Source organism: Mesoplodon bidens (assembly GCF_964165515.1).
Source record: "Mesoplodon bidens genome assembly, chromosome: 7".
In the NCBI taxonomy this organism is placed as follows: domain Eukaryota; kingdom Metazoa; phylum Chordata; class Mammalia; order Artiodactyla; family Ziphiidae; genus Mesoplodon; species Mesoplodon bidens.
The window spans coordinates 64,517,457-64,534,728 of NC_138164.1; the positions used below are offsets into that span (position 1 = coordinate 64,517,457).

Here is a 17,272-nt window from a genome sequence, read left to right on the forward strand (position 1 = left end):
ACAGGGAGCTCTGGCCCAAAGACAGAACCTAGCATCAGAAGGCTTGCCCTTCATAAAAGGGCAAAGAGCTTTAGGAGGTGCCTGAGGTGACAGCTACTGCTGGCCTTCCAGCATGCAGGGGCCCTGTTTGTGGCAGGTCTCACCAAGTGGTCACGCTAAAGTGCCTTAGGGTTCCCTCAAGAGCACCCTCCCTGACCATCCTTCTGCATGCCTCGGGGAGGAACAGAGAGCTGACGAGGTCGCGTGCCCAGAATTGCCCTTTAGTTGGGACAAAGCTCTCAGCTGTGCAAAAGGCTAAATAAACTGAGTCCTGTTATCACTGAGCACCAGTGTCTCGCTCCAGGCAGCTAGGGGCTCATGACAAGAATCACATGCCGCCTCCCAGCTGACCCTGACTCACTGGTCCTCTGGGATGGTGCCGCCTGCAGGCTCAGTATCTCTCTGTTGCACTAAGCAGGTGGCTGCACTCACCTGAGGGAGATGGGCACAGTGAGCACTCTGCATGTACTGCATGTGGCTCCCTTTGTGCAGAGGCCCTGCTTGGAGCCTCACCTGCATGGCTCCCGGGCCTCGGCTCATGGCGTTTCCAGTGCCCACGGTGCCCTCCTTAGCTCATTTTGTTACCATCCAACCTACCCTTAAAGGCCCAGCTCGACCATCCATTATGCCTTTTCTGAGAACTAAGCTTGCTTTCCCCAAGTTCCCACAGTACACTGTGTGGCCCTCTACGCTTTTCCAGACTAAACTTATCTGTGGCTGTTCCCATCCTCGGGGACCATACACCAGGTGCCCCAGAAGGCTTGTTAAATTGTTATATGCTCATGGTGTCTCCTGCATGACAGTCCATCATTACTCCTAAAAGAGCAAACATTTATTGAGCTCCTATGGGCCAGGCCTAGCTAGGAATTTTCACATACATAACCAAGTCACAGAACACTAGGAGGTGGGATTGTTATCTGAAGAGGAAACAAATCAGGGAGGCCCAGGGACTTGTTCAAGGTTACACAGCAAGTGATGGAGCCAGAATCCAGACCCAGGTCAGCTTGATTCCAAAGCCAGGGTTTTTTCCCTTATATGTAGACACAAAATAATAACAACCATTTATCAATTATACTGTATTCTCACATAAATTATTTCATTTGATCCTCACAACAGCCCTGTGAGGTAGGTAGGGTTATGTGTTACTGTTATGCACATTTCACAGATGAAGAAACAGAGATGGCTCAGTGAGGTAAGTGACTTGCCTAAAGTCACACAGCAAATTAGTGGCTTCACAGGACCTGTGCTTTCTCTAAAGTCAAGCTGCTTGAATTAAGAAGCACTGAAAAGATGGAGAAAGAATTTTTATGGAAAAGAAAAAGAGACCGTGGTGATTTATAAGATTTCTTCCTTGAACTGTTCTGCTATGGTCACAGCTTCTGCTGGCTGGTCTAAATTGGGTTCTCCTGAGTGGATTTCCTGAATACCATTGGCCTGGTGGCATGGGACAGTTATCAGAGACTCCTGGGTCCCACTGTAGGGGGGAAAAGACCTTTATTACCTAAGGGATGTGGCCTTGCCCACAGCCCAGCGTACAAGCTCCCTATTCACAGGGTGTAACTATGGGAAGCCCCTTCCTCGGACAATCCCCTAGGGCCACCTGTGGCACCAGACTTCTCTGGCTTTGTCTGAGGGCCCCTGCCCAGTGGGGAAGATTCTGGGACTCCCAAGGCCACCCTTACGCCAGGGATGAATCATAATGTGCAGCTTTGAGACATGCACTGCTCATCACCCCCTGGGAAGTGGTGGCTCAGGGTCTCACCCCAAGGAGGTCCATGGGCTGGTTATGCCCAGAAACTACTGCAGGGGAAGCCCACATCCTTCAGAGCAGTGTTTTAAGGGCTGGACGCTTACTCCAAGGGCAATGTTATGGTTCAGGTCACTCCTAGGCTCCTTGTTACACATTGCCAAGACCCTGGTCTCCTTCCTCTGGGGCAGCAATCTTCAAACTCAACAGAAGATGATCAGAAGCTATGCACAGTCATGTCTGGTGAGAAGGGAGGGTCACAAATGAAGCGAGGCCACGACACAATGGGGATGACTTACAGGGAATGAAAGGGGCTAACCTTGGTGCTGAAGACAAATCCCAAGGGGAATCCTAATAGCGAGTAATAATATTTTCAAAATAGGTATCTGGCCTCTCAAAGTGACTATTTTGAAAGAGAAAATACACATTTGGGTGAGAAGGAAGGTCTACCAGAACCAGAAAATGGTTGTGGAAGGGCAGGTTTCAGCTCAATATAAGGAAGGACTTTCTAACAGCCAACTATGGCAGGGGCTGGCCTTGGGGATGATGAGCTTCCTGTCACTGAGGGTATGCAAGCAGGGATAGTTGATCTCCTGAAGGTACTGGGGAGAAGCCCTCAGCCGCAAATGTGCTGGGGTGTGCTGGGGGTGCGGGAGGACTGAGCGACTGTTGAATCATTTTCCAACCCTGAGAGTCCATAATGTATTTGTTTTAAATGATCTGTTTCAATGACACTTCAACTTCTTGGGTAAAGGATTACAAAAGTCAGGTATCAGGCCACATTATGAAGCGCCTTTCATTGCACTGGCTCCAGATACTTTCAAATCTTCGCAGGGACAGCAGCTTATTTCTGAAGCCAGAAATCCCCAAAGGCCTAGATTTGGCCCAGTCAAGAGGGATATCCCCGTCTTCTGAACCCTGCCTGGAGGCTAATTCCTTCAGGCCATGCCAGGCTCAAATCCCACCCTCACTACCCACTTCATTTCCAAGCCAGCCAAGCAAGTCCAAGGTTCTGGCCACATCCCAGGGACGGAGGGGCAGGCAGGATGGGAATCTCTGGGTACTTCATGTTCTGGGAAACTAGAGGGAGCCTCTTGTTCTCACCCCATCCCCTCCACCAGAGGCTCTGTTTACAGATGGCTAAGTGAGGCACTGCCTAATGGTACAGAGAGAGCTGGACCCAAGAAAAAACTGCTGTTCCTTTGTCTAGCCAAAAAGTCCTCCTGTGGCCTCCTTTAGGACATGTTGGCAGACTCTTCACTTAGAGCAAACTGCCCATCCCCAGCTCAAAGTAGCAAGGAAAAAGGTGGCTCTGTCAAGAGGACACATGGATTCCTACAGGTGGACTGCATCACGGGGGAAATCAAGTCCTGCTACACGATTAATACAGGTTAGTACAGTGGCCTGTCTCACACCACTGGCGAGACACTCTCCAAGATCTTGGCTTTGGGAAGCCCCCATCCAATGTTGCTGGGGTCCTTTTACCTGTACCGTATTAATCGAATAATCTTATTGTTCATAAAATCCACAGCGTGTGGGTGAGAAGAATCGATGCAGAAGCCGTCACTCAGCGCGATTTTCAGCACCTCCTCCATGAAGACCTGGAAGCTGTTGATCTGCTTGTTGGCTGGCACCACCCAGAGCCTCTTGAGGTTCTGCTTGGTGTACTCCTCCTCAGGCAGGCCCTCCACATTGGCCACCCAGTCCAGAGTCAGGTGGTTGGGGTCTTGCAAATGGCTGGTGATGGAGGATAGGTTGCCGTTGGAGCAGTAGAAGAGCTTGGAGCCCAGGAGCTTAAGGAAGAGGCAAGAGGTGCTGAAGATGTTGGCATTGAAGACCTCCATGCTGGAAGAGGACAGGCTGTAGATCTGGGGTGCCTCACGCACAGTGAAGTGGACCGTCTGCACACGCTGGTTCAGCGTGATGTTGAGCATGGCATTCTTCTCGGCCTTGGACAGCTCCACCTCCTTCTCCTGCAGGGCCTCAATCAGGGGCTGCACCTGGTAGAAGTCAGCCTCCCTGCGGAGCAGGCCCATCTCCTGGAAGTCCTCGGGCAAGTCCAGGTGGGAGGTTCGCAGGAAGTTGAGGATGTAGCGGAACACTTTGCCGTCACGGTCAATGAAGCAGTGGCCCTGGCTGTCCCTCTTGGTGGGCATCTTCCCGCTGAACATGGCGCCCAGCATGGAGTCAGGGAAGCTGGTCAAGGTTGCCAGTGAGGTTGTATAGAGCTTCCCCCCGACATTCAGTGTGATGGGGTCAGACATGGCAGGAGGCTGGGATGCTGGGAAGTACTCCTACAGAGAGAGGTAAGTAAGAAATGACCATTACCCAACCATATCTGATATCTTAGTTTGTTGGGGCTGGTATAACAGAATACTATAGACTGGGTGGCTTAAGTAACAAACATTTATTTCTCACAGTTCTGGAGGCTGGGAAGTTGAGGATCAAGGTAGGGGCAGATCTGATGTCTGATGAGGGTTGTTTTCTGTGTCCTAATATGGCAGAAGGGGCAAGAGAGCTCTCTGGAATCTCTATTTTTTTTTTCTTTTTTTTTGCGGTATGCGGGCCTCTCACTGTTGTGGCCTCTCCCATTGTGGAGCACAGGCTCTGGATGCGCAAGCTCAGCGGCCATGGCTCACGGGCCCAGCCACTCCGCGGCATGTGGGATCTTCCCGGACTGGGGCACGAACCCGTGTCCCCTGCATCGGCAGGCGGACTCTCAACCACTGCGCCACCAGGGAAGCCCTGGAATCTCTTTTATAAGGGCAGTAATCTTGTTCAAGAGGGCTCCACCCTCATGACCTAATCTTCCAAAGGCCCCACCTCCTTACGCCATCACATTGGAGGTTGGGATTTCAACATATAATTTTGGGGGACACAAACATTCAGTCCATAACATCTGGGTAGTCACAGTTCTCAATTTCTTATTGTAGGTCCTTGGAGTTGAAACGAATTAATACTTGATGAACAAATGGATTGGTAATAATTGCCATACCATCTAAAGCATATTAGGTTCACTAGGGAGTTTAAAAAAAAAAAGAAAGAAATGAAAAGATAAAACAAAGCCTGGGTTCCACCCTCCAGAGATTGTTTTAATTGGCCTGGAATGTGGCCTCAGCACTGTTTTTTTTTTTTTTTTTTTTGCGTTACGCGGGCCTCTCACTGTTGTGGCCTCTCTCACTGCGGAGCAACAGGCTTGGGACGCGCAGGCTCAGCGGCCGTGGCTCACGGGCCCAGCCGCTCCACGGCATGCGGGATCCTCCCGGACCGGGGCACGAACCCGCGTCCCCTGCATCGGCAGGCTGACTCTCAACCACTGCGCCACCAGGGAAGCCGCATTGCGTTGGTATTTTTTAAAAGCTGATTCTAAATGTTCAGTTAGGACAGAGAACCACTGGTCTAAGGAAGGAAAGAAAATGTGCCTGGACTGAATGCTATGCTAGCTGCTCTTACGTACATTTGCTTACATACTATCCTTTGACATAGACAATATCACTGATCATCCCCACTGTGCAGATAAGGGAAACTGTCAGGATTCATTCCCTATGCTCAGACCGGTGAAGGGTCCTGCCAGGATTCAAGTCCAGGTTCCTTTATATGAGAGAGAAAAATGTATTCATGCTTATTAGCCAAAGACTGGTCCACTGTAGGTACTTAACAGATGTTCTGAGATTTAGGACTCCAAGCCCCGTGCTCCTTCTGCTGTACTGATGTTGCCTTCTTATTTAATTATTTTTTCCATCTAAAAGAATTCACAACAAATGGCTGTGATTAGTACCACTTCCATCTATCCACCAGGCCCACAATGGGCCACTCAACCCTCTGGACACTCCTTTCTGGATTCTCATCCTCCCATGACAACTTGCCTTGCCATGAAGATGCTCTTGGCTCCCGACGGCCTGCTCTTTTCTACCATGATGGCACCCCAGCCTCCTCTGAAACTTGCTTTGAGGTCAGTGCAAATGTGGGACTCTGCCACCAAGCACCCTTCCTGAAGGCTCTTTACCCACTCCACTCCTTAACAACCCTCTGCCACCATTCCCCCACTGATCTCACAGCCTCTAGTGTCTAGGGCTGGTGTCTCCTTCAACCTGAAGTCTTGGATTCTAACTTTTCTTTAAGGTTCTAGAAATCAGGGGATGTACCTTTTTGGCTTCCAACACGATACTTTCCCAGGAGCCAACCTGTGGAATGAATTCAGCAATCTTCCTCTAATGTTGGGTGTGGAGGGCACAGGGAGGAATCAGCCCCAGTGCTGCCCTTGAGAAGAGCCCAGGCTGGCAGAGGAGACCACAGCAAGAGACAGTGAGGGTTCAGTAACAAGAGAAATGTACCAATTACAGCACAGGGAATATCGCTAATATTTTATAGTAACTTTAAATGGTGTATAATCTATAAAAATTTTGAATTTCTGTGCTGTAAACCTGAAACTAATACTGCAAATCAATTCTACCTCAACAATGAAAGAAAGAAAGAAAAAAAGAAACGGATGGAAGGAGGGGGGGAAGGGAGGGAGGAAGGAAGGGAGGGAGGAAGGAAGGAAGGAAGGAAGGAAGGAAGGAAGGAAGGAAGGAAGGAAGATGTACCAGGAGATGTGGGAGTAGGTCTGGAATTAATTCTGGCACGTTTACTGTCCAGATGGGAAAACAGAGGTCCAAGAGGGGGACTTCCCGAAAGTCACCCAGCAGGGGTGGCAAGTGGGCCAGGGCAGTTCTCACCCCACGCCTGCCTTCTGAGGAGGCTGACTGCACTGAGACCCCCTTACTTCAGCGGGTGGAGGCCATGCTGGGTGTGGAAGATGCTCGGCTATCCCACCCAACTCTCTGTGGGGAGGGCCCTTGGTAATTCTTTCCCTGTGTAATGGGGCACTTTGATATCGCAGAAAGACATTAACCATCTGCAGTGTCTGAAGAGAAACAAGCCCATGATGAAGTTACAAAATCATCAGCAGAAGCCTGCAGCAGATGGGCTGTGAGACAGTGTTGGAGGGGGTGTCCAACAGAGAGGGGGAGGGGGAGGGCTCCGAGGAAGCTGGGGGGTGGCTGTGCTGAGACCTGCAGCTGAGGTGGATGCTTGGCCTGGGGCCTGAGTCTGACCAATTTTCTCTCCAGGGGGTCCAGGCAGGAGCCAGACCTAGTTTCCAGTCTCTTTTCCTGTTTGATTTAAGGCCCAGGCTCTGTGAAGTGGCTCAGCTCCATGGAAAGAGCAGGCTTAGGCGACAGAGAGGCTGGGCTGTCTTTCCTGACAGTTCTATGGGCTGCAGACCCCGTATCTCCTAAGCACATTAGCTCTGAAGAGCTCAAAGCACAGGGGTAGGGAAGACAATGAGGAGCCACAGGGCATACCTGGGGGCCCTTGGATGGGCACCCAAACTCCTATTTTTCTGCTTGCAAAAGCAGCAGAGCACCTGCCTTCCTGCCCCTGAGCCCCTGCCCCTGAGCCCCTGCAGTGAGGCTCCTGATCATTCATCCAGGGCAGCACCAGGAGCTGCTGTCAGTCAGGGCGGAGGCTGGTTAGAAGGCAGGTCTCCTGACCCCAGACGAGGGTGCTCCCTGTGGTATTCTCCCCAGACCCAGGAGCCAGAGAACTCAGCCCTTCAAGCCCCTATTTCCTAGTTACAGTGCCACGGTGTCCACCATGGCAAATCCACAGGCTCTGTTTGAGAGCCACAATGACACAGGGGGGCAGGAACTGGCACCTCGCGGGGCTGAGAAGCTTCAAGAATGTGGCAGGCGGGTTTGGCCACGGAGCTCCAGCCCCCCTGTGTACCCAGCTGCCTGCCTCTTGGACACCTCCACCTGAATTTTCTATGGGTACCAGAAGCCTCGCACAGAACTCCTCTTCCCCAGAACCTGCTGTTGATTCTTCTTAGCCGCTCATCTGCCTGAGCCTGGGAGGCAGCCCTGACTCAGCATCCTAACATTTTTCTCAACTGTCCCCTTGTACCTGTCCCTACGGCAATTCCTGGAGCTCAGACCTCATCCCCGCTCCCCTAACATCCTCACTTGGCTCCCTTCCGCCTTTCTGTCCACCTTCCATTTTAGTTTGCAGGCCGATTTTCCTGACATAGTACTGCCTGCTCTAACCACCCTGCTCATCCAATCTCACCTCTAATCCTGACTCTCCCCACACTCTATGCTCTGGGACTCCTGACACCTCCGCATCCACCCTCACCTGCCCTGCCTTTGCTCTCCACATACCACCCTTCTTCACTTTCTCCACCATCTCCGCAGTCAACCTGTAAGGCCCAGCGTATGAGTCACTGCCTCGATAAGGCAGTCCCCAGATCCCCACCTTCCCAGCTCTCCTCTCGGGGTTTCTGGTCCCTTGCACAGCCCACCATTCCATCATGTAATGATCTGCTTTGCATATGGCCCTCCTCCCTGGCTTTCTCAAGATGAAGATCACTGGATATCCATATGCAAAAAAAGAACCTCAACTCATATCTTGTAACATATATGAAAATTAACTCAAAATGGATCACAGACCTAAACGTAAAATCTTTTTAAAACTATAAGACTTCTAGGAGAAAATCTTTGTGACTTTCTGTTAGGCAAAGATTTCTTGGATAGGACCTAAGAGGCACAAACCATAGAAAATTTAATAAACTAGACTTCATCCAAATGAAAAACTTCTCCTCTTCGAAAGACACTTAAAAAAAATGAAAATGAGGGCTTCCCTGGTGGCGCAATGGTTGAGAATCCGCTTGCCAATTCAGGGGACACGGGTTCAAGCCCTGGTCTGGGAAGATCCCACATGCCGCGGAGCAGCTAAGCCCGTGCGCCACAACTACTGAGCCTATGCTCTAGAGCCCACGAGCCACAACTACTGAAGCCCCCGTGCCACAACTACTGAGCCTGCGCTCTAGAGCCCGTGCTCCACGACAAGAGAAGCCACCGCAATGAGACGCTTGTGCACCGCAACAAAGAGTAGCCCCCACTTGCCGCAACTAGAGAAAGCCCGCGTGCAGCAATGAAGACCCAACACAGCCAAAAATAAAGAAATAAATTTAAAAAATTATTTTAAAAAAAATGAAAATGAGACACAAACTGCAAGAAAATATTTGCAAAACACCTATCTGATACATGATTGTTAACCAGAATATATAAAGAACTCTCAAAACTCAGTAAGAAAATAAACAACCTAACTAAAAAGTGGGCAAAAGATCTGAACAAGCACCTTCACTGAGAAGATATACAGATGACAAATAATCACATGAAAAGATGCTTGGTATCCTTAGTTATTAGGGACATGAAAATTAAAACCACAGTATACCTGTTACAATGGCTCAAATGAAAAATGTGACAATACCAAACGCTGATAAGTACATAGAGCAATAGAAATTCTTATATATTGCCAGTGAGAATGCAAAATGGTGCAACCACAGTAGAAAACAGTTTTTGGCATCCAGTTACGATATGACCCATCAACCCTACTCCTAGATATTTATCCCAGAGAAATGAAGACACATGTCCATGCAAAAACCCATGTGTGAATGATTATAGCAGCTTTATTTGGAATTGCCCAATCCCAGAAACTAAAATGTAAATGATAAACAAATTGTGGTATATCCATACAATGGAATATGACTCAGCAATATAAAGGAACTAGCTACTGACACACACCACAACACAGAAGACTCTCAAAAGCATTCTATTAAGTGAAAGCAGCCCGCCTCAAAAGGTTACATGGCATATGATTTTATTTATACAACATTCTGGAAAAGACAAAACTAGAGAGACAGAAATCAGATCAGTGACTGGAGAGGCTAGGGGTAAGACTGGCTACAAACAGGCATGAAGGAATATTTTGGAGTGATGGAAATATTCTGTATCTTGATGTGCTGGTAGACAAATGACTGTATAAAGATTATAAAAATTCATATAACTGTATACCTAAAAAGGGTGACTTTTACTGCACATAAATTATGCCTTCATAAATTGGGAAAAAAATCAAGACTGTGACTGTGTCACGGACAATACAATACACTGGGTTATAACCAGTTTTACATATATAGTGTTGTGAAACTTTTGTTTCCTTTGTGTCCGTGTGTGAGAGAGAGACACACACAGACAGAGAAAGGAAGAGGAACTGGATTGTGATATAGAGTGTACCTTCATACTGTGGGTTGTGATATAAATTGTGAAAACCACTGCCTAGCTTGTGATCTCTGTGAGAGCAGTGTTCCTGCATATTCACTGCCTGGCACACAGTAGGTGCTGGGGGGACTCTGGGGCAGGGGCTGAGAGAGGAAGGAATGAACATGCACTGAGCATTCCACTACATCCGAGGCCTTTACACCCATCAGCCCTTTTAATTCATATAGCAATCCTACAAAGCAGGCATCATTCTGTTTGGCAGACAGGAAACAGAGACTCAGAAAGACTGAGGACTTGCCCAGGACACACAGCCAGCCAGCGGAAAGTTCAGTCTCTTCCCACTGCACAGGTTGCTGAGAGTTGTAATAGCAACAAAAGGCTGTTTAATAGCTTCAGCAAGTGTGAGAATCCCTGAAGTAGCCTTTTAAAATACTGCTATGCAGCTTGCTTGATAAGATACTAGCTACCACCTGCTGAGCACAACACCTCCTGCTTTTATAATGCTTCGCCTAACTCATGGTAGCATTTTATTTATTTTTAATAAAATATATACAAAAGTACAGAGGATGATACTCTTGTGCTGATTCTGTACATGCATGACCTCATTTGATGTCATTACAAGCACCCTGTGAGACAGATGCTATTATCTCTATTTTACAGATAAGGAAACTGAGGCTCAGAAAGGTTAAGAGACTGCTCAAGGTTACAGAGCTAGTCACTGGAGGAGCTGCGATCTGAATCCAGGTCAGCGTGAGTCCAACACCTCTGATAGTTTCCCCTTCCCACCTTGAGGTCCTAGCGTGAGTGGGAGATGCATACTCCCTTATTCTCTGTCCAGATCAGACTGCGGTAGGTCTTTCGGCAGCTAGGTCATGGCTGGCCTGGGACTCTGCCCACTCACATCGGAGGATCTGGGGACAGGATCCTGGATGGCCTGGAGCCCCTCCATAGCTGACACACGACAAGCCCACTAGAGGTCTATACCCTTCTATTTTAATACCAACTCATGATGCTTAATGGCAAAGCAGCAAAACACAAAAAGCCAGGTTTTTAAAAGCCAGATTAGAAAAGATGAATGAGAATGCAAACTGAACCACGAAGTAGGAGATAAAAGAAACCCTACCACTGTGTCTGAACAAATAATTTTTCTTAAGCAGGAGACTTTCCAAGTCTGCCTCTCTACTTGAAAAGAACCAAGAAAAAGATCAGCCTATTTCCCTCTCTGAGAAAACCAGGAAATTATGCCATGCGGATCCTCAGACCATCTGACTGGGCAGGGAAGGCCAGGGGGCCTGGAAACTTGGGAGTTGGCTGGAAATTCTCTCCTCCCTGAAATGGGTCTGTGGCCAAAACGAGGGGTGGTGGATCTTAAGGCCCAGCCTGGTACCATGTGAAGGGCCAATCCCAGTCTGGGGCCTGAAAAATCACCCGGTTGCAACCTCTAATTGTAACAAAGGAAATATAATGCTTTGAGAGTAGGTGCCCCATAAGAAAGGGCAGTCAAGACATCGCTCTAGAGAGTCCTACTTTAAAACTATGTCTCCATTCCCGCAGGCCTCACGAGGGACACAGCTATGGCCTGGTGAGTACTTATTGGGTACCCTACCTGTGCTAAGTGCATTATACACATTAACTCATTTAATCCTTGTAACATTCCTTTGAGGAAAGTATTATCTTTACTTAACAAAATAGAACCTGAGGCTCTAAGAGGTAGGTAACTTGCCCAAAGAAAGCAGTGGCAGAGCCAGGATTCAAGCCCAGGCCTGTCTGACTGCCATGCTCTGAATAACTTCCTTGGGAATTCAGCAGCCAAACCCCTTGGAGAGGTTCATCACTTGTCCCCTCCTACCTCTTACCAGGTGCTCTCAAACCTGCCCCTCAATTTGATTCTGACCTACATGAGACCAGTGCACAGAGAATCAACATTTCCTGAGCACTGAGGACATGTCCCGAGCTATGTGAGGCATTTTCCTGTAGATTATCTCATTACAACACCACACGGAGGCTGTGAGGTAGGTACGATTATCATCCCAATTTTCTGGATTATAAAACTGAAGCACAGAATGGTGAAGACAGCTGCTTAAGATCACACAGTTAGAGGTAGCAGAGCTAGAATTCCAAGTGAGGTCTCTCTTCAAAGCCTGTGCCCCCTTCAGAAACAAAGCTATGACATTTTATTACGAAGCATAAACAGGATTTGAATAAAGAGAGACCTGTGATGATTCTGAGAGGGAATATCTTAAAGTTGTTCTTCTAAAATTAATTACAGTTGTTACGCTATCCTAGTCCAACTCCCAAAAGTATTTTTTCAAAAGATTAAAAAAAAAAAGAGTAAAATCTTATTTTGGAAAAATTGGTGAGTGATAACCTGAAAGAATATTTGAAAAAACATAATATATCTTAGTTTAATGTAGGAAATCAGACTATAAGGCAATGAACTATGGTATTAAGACAATGAAAAGGGGAAGGAATTTCATAATAAATGTGTTGAAAAGACTGATTAGCAATTAAAAAAAATATATATATATATATATTGATCCTTACAACAACTCTGGGATGCAGGCAGGACAGATCACATTATCTTTATTTCACAAACCAAGGAAGATGAGTCCCTGGCCCAGGGCTTTGTGTCCATTCTTGACCTCTGAGTCACAGCCTCTGGGAGGTTTCAGGTTTGGACACTGCTCAGAGGACCAGTCCTTTGGAGGCAGCCTGGGGTCTTCTCTAACCCGGGTCCTGAGCAAGAGACTGAACCCAGACACAGAGGTCCTAGCCAACAGCCCATACACTCACAGAGCCTTAGCACAGGCAAGGGCTCTTTCTGTGCAATTCCCTACATTACTGCTCACTGAGCTTCCATAATGAAGCTATTTTACATTCAATCTACTGCTTTTACACAGTGAGGACCAATTGTTTTAACAATGAATCTACAAGGCATTGATAATTATCTATCTATCTATCCATCCATCTATCATTTCTTAGCTCTGCTCAAGAGCCTCGCAATGATACCCAAGTAGCAATGAGCACACCTGACCCCAGATCTCGTTTTTTAAATGTTGTCTCCTACTAAAGGAAACCAGGGCTTCCTGGAGGAACTGATGATTCCAGTACTTCCAGTACTCTGACAGGAAAAGTTTAAGGTGAGCCTGGAACATCTCTTTCCAGACAGCAAAGAAGAAGTCAAAGATTACTGAGGTGAAGTCAAAAGAATGCATATCTGCAGATCTTAAACGTTCTCATCACAAGAAAAAAAAATTTTGTAACTGTGTGGTGACCATTTTTCAATATATACACATATCAAATCATGTTTACACCTAAAATGAATACAATGTTATATGTCAATTATATCACCCCCCCACCAAAAGAAACAGAACAAAAACCAAAACACAGGAGCAGACCTGAAGGGACTCTCATTGGCCAAATTTGGGATAATTTGAACGCCAAAAAGATTAATGATGATAATAGGTTATAACACATTGAGTTAAAAAAAATAATCATGAGGGCTTCCCTGGTGGCGCAGTGGTTCAGAGTCCGCCTGCCGATGCAGGGGACACAGGTTCGTGCCTCGGTCTGGGAGGATCCCACATGCCGTGGAGCGGCTGGGCCCGTGGGCCGTGGCCGCTGGGCCTGCGCATCCGGAGCCTGTGCTCCGCGGCGGGAGAGGCCACAACAGTGAGAGGCCTGTGTACCGCAAAAAAAACCCAAAACAAAACCATGAGTCTATGTTACTCCAAAAAGAAAAAAGAGAGGGACAGGAGAGGGAATGAGAAAGACAAACACACACACACACACACACACACACAGAAAAAGTTATTCTGTAACAAAGAATACCAGCTAATAAGTATACAAAGAATGACATAATTAGCAAATTACCATTTTGCAACCCTCAATGTTGTTATTCAGGCAAGGATCATCAACAGATGTGGAGTGAAAGGTTATCCTGCACACGTAATTCCGACAGTTTCAAAGAATCACTCTACAGACTACTTGTTCGTTACAAGAAGGAAAAACTTACCCTTTTATAGAGAGATCAGGCTGTTACCTTATCCAATAATCAAACTTAGCATTCATGGATAGTAGGACTCTGGTATCATATGCCTCCTAATGTGATTCAATAAGTACACAACATTGCCAGAAAAAACAAAAACAAAAAACCAAACTGAACCCAATTATTTATAAAATAAGTTTAAACAGGTAGAGGGGCTCTATCTAGATTAAATGAGTTGCTTAAAGAGATATAATTAAATGCAATCAATGAATCTTGACTGTATCTGATTTAAAAAAATATGAAATTTTTTTGGCAGTTGGAGAAATTTGAATCTCAACTGTTTATTAGACAATATTGAGTTCTTGCTAATTTTCTTAGGTATGATAACGGTGTTATGGTTATGTTGCAAAATGTTATAATTAGGAGATACATGCTGAAGAATTTAGGGGCCAAGTGTGGAGATGCCTATAACTTTTCAATAGCTCAGTGAAAAATGTGCGTGTGTAAAAGCAAAATCGGCAATGTGAATTGGTGCATCTAGGTGAAAGGCTATTCTTTAAACTTTTCTGTAGGCTTGAAATTTCTAAAAATATTTTTATTTTGAAGGAAGGGGCAAGAAAAGAACACTTGCCTCCTGGGACTGTAGATGTAAAGTTCCAGTCAGTGTGCCTGGCCCCAATAAATAGCCAGATCCCATAAATATTAGATGTTATTACTACTACTAAGAAGCATTAACATCTTATGATCTTCTCCTGAGATCTCAGCGCTCTGGAGGAAGCCAACCAGGGCTTAGCTAAAATAGCCCGCAGTCGGTGGAGGGGTTAGAATTTAAATCCGAGTGGTCTTTCTACATAGACTAAACCCCCCACAGAAACCACAACACTAGGCCTACCTGTCTCCATGCTGAGATCCAGGCTGGGAGAAGATGGCTGTTTAGGACTTGTTTCCCCTGCTTTCGCCTGAACCCAGAGTCTCTGCTACTACAGCAGAAAAGAAACTCCTGTCATGGCTTACCAAGAATGTTAACAAAGAGGGGCCACTTCTGGGCCTCAAAGATGTGGATGGGTAGAAAGAACTGTAGGGGCTTTGTGGGGAGAGGAAAGTGCATGGGCTTTGGCATCACCTGGGCCTACATTTGAATCAGGCTCTGCCCCTTTATTAGCTGTGTGGCCCTAGACCAATTCTTGGGCATATGATGGTGATCATAACAACAACAATAGCAGTAATAAAAATGGCTGACATTTACCGAGCAGTTACTATTGTGCTATGCACTTTATGCATGTTAATCTCATAGATGAAGGTGCTTATTATTATCCCTACTTTATAGACCACGCCAGGCCCTCTCCTATCTTTGCAGTTTGGCATCTGCTATCCCTCTGCCTGCACTGCAAAGAAAATGCCAGTCATCTGCCAGGCCCCTCAGCTGCAATTCATTCTTCCCTTCTTTGCATCTCCAGAGCATTTTATTCTCACTCCTTAACAAGGCCCACTTTCCTTAAGTAAATGGGTGTCTGGCCACCCTGTTAGGACAGGGATCTCCCCTCTCTGTACCCCAAGAAGTAGGCAGGCAGGGGAAGGGGGACAACTCCTCCCATTTAGTCAGATCCATTTTCCTAGTCCCAGACTCTCACCTACCAATAGGGAGGTTTACCAATCTCTCCTGAATTTTAAAAACTTTTTATTTTTAAATAGTCTCTTGAATTTTTAATTTGGAATCTGAGGCACAGGGCAAGGCCCAGGTAATTACGTGGAAGTAAATATAAGAACTCCCACTGTGTAGGGGATGGATAGAACATAGTTGGGTAAATTTCAAGGATGACAACACTCAAAGTGAGTAATGTGTCTCCCAATAAACTGGAGCTGTCTTCCCCACCTTACACAGCCCACCAGATAAAGACTCTGGCTCAAAGCCCTGGGGACTATCTGGTGGCACCACCCTTCCTGGCCTCCCCCAACACCCAACAGCTGTATCTTTAGCCCTGTTTTGCCCAGTTCATATCTCTAAGACGCTCACAGGCTGCTCCATTATGCCCACACCACAGAGAGAAAAGGTGCTTCCCAGACTCAGGTGACACACATGGACCCCTAAAGGAGATGGCCAACTGCAAAAAGTGGCTGGAGAAGGGAAGCCACCTGACCTGGCTTGCACAGCAAAATATTCTTTCATCCGGTGCAGACTTCCAATAACTATCACCATCCCCACTCTCTTCCAGAATTTTCCTTCATCCTCTTGGCTCACCCTCAGGCTTCACCTTGTGGTTTTCCTCAGGCCCAAGCACCTCATTTTGACCACTCTTCCTTATGGTCTTCCTGTTCCTCACAACAAGGATAATTTATAAACAAATGGCTTTCAAATCCATCGCCTCATTTCATCCTAACAATAAGCACAGGGGGGTTGCCTTAGGTTGGCACTGAGAAGGGTTGAGGAAGATGGTCCTGTCACACAACCTGTTAAGGGCAGGACATGGACACTTTCGTCTGTTCCCTGCCATTCACTACAGATTAAACCTCTACCTCCGTGCAGTGCAGGGAAAAAAAGCGGGCTCTTTGGAGTAAGGAATCCTGGGTGGCTTTAGGCAAGTCACTTTACTTCTCTGAGCCTCAGGTTCCTCAACTGTAAAGAGATATGGTGTTGTCTTCACAGGGTGTGAATTGAATGAGCCCATATATATGACGCAGAGTTCATGGGACGGGCTCTTTACTTCTAGTCACAAGGAAAGAAAGGTGTTCTGTGCATCCACAGGCATTTACCCATTCGGGCAACCTCTTACCCAAACCATATCAGCGCTGCTGACACTGGGCTTTCCAGGGCCGAGAGGGATCCTTTTCATGTTTGCGTCTCCACCCCTCCCTCCCCAATGCTTCGGCCCATTCCACCCAATCCATCCCAGGCTTGCTTCATTGGCTTTCTCAGCATCCACTCTGCAGCCCCTTCTCCGATCTCACGCGTGTTCTCCTTATCTAGAGACCCCGCCCCTCCATGCCCCACCCACCAGACTCCTCCCACGGTCTCGGCCCTTATTATCCGGGCTTTTCTTACTATCACCAGCCATCCAGGCTCCTTCCACCCGCTCCGCCCCTTCTTCTCCATAAACGTCCCCTCCCCCCAAGCCACGGGCGTTGCTATCCCCATTGCACAGATGAGAATGGCGAGGCTAGGGTAGGCGAGATGACCTCTCGTGGTAGGACAGGTGTCCAGGTGGGCCATTCCCTCACCAGCACTCCCTGCGCCCCGTGCCCCCGGCCGCGCCGCACCCACCTCCTGCCCTCGCTCTGCAACCTCCCCTCCGCGGGCAGCCAGCGCAGCTTTGCGAGGGGGGCGGAGGGCCGGAGCCCAGTCTAGGGGCGCGGCGGCCCGGGACCCGCGCGCTGCGCTCGGGGACTTGTAGTCCTCCATGG

The 17,272-nt window shown here is 47.5% G+C and overlaps 1 protein-coding gene across 2 annotated transcripts; it reads right to left on the minus strand.

The window, feature by feature from the left end:
- Positions 1–1,119: 1,119 nt before the first annotated feature.
- Positions 1,120–17,107, minus strand: KCTD21 (potassium channel tetramerization domain containing 21). 2 transcript variants are annotated; one of them, XM_081241399.1, is made up of 2 exons: positions 17,090–17,107; positions 1,120–4,080 (listed from the first exon to the last, which is right to left on the minus strand). In XM_081241399.1, the coding sequence occupies exon 2, from the start codon at positions 4,048–4,050 to the stop codon at positions 3,268–3,270; it is 783 nt and encodes a 260-aa protein (XP_081097525.1). In that variant the 5' UTR covers positions 4,051–4,080; positions 17,090–17,107; the 3' UTR covers positions 1,120–3,267. The 2 variants fall into 2 exon arrangements, with proteins under 2 accessions (XP_081097525.1, XP_081097524.1); XM_081241398.1 differs by lacking the exon at positions 17,090–17,107 and adding an exon at positions 16,645–16,692.
- Positions 17,108–17,272: the final 165 nt, after the last annotated feature.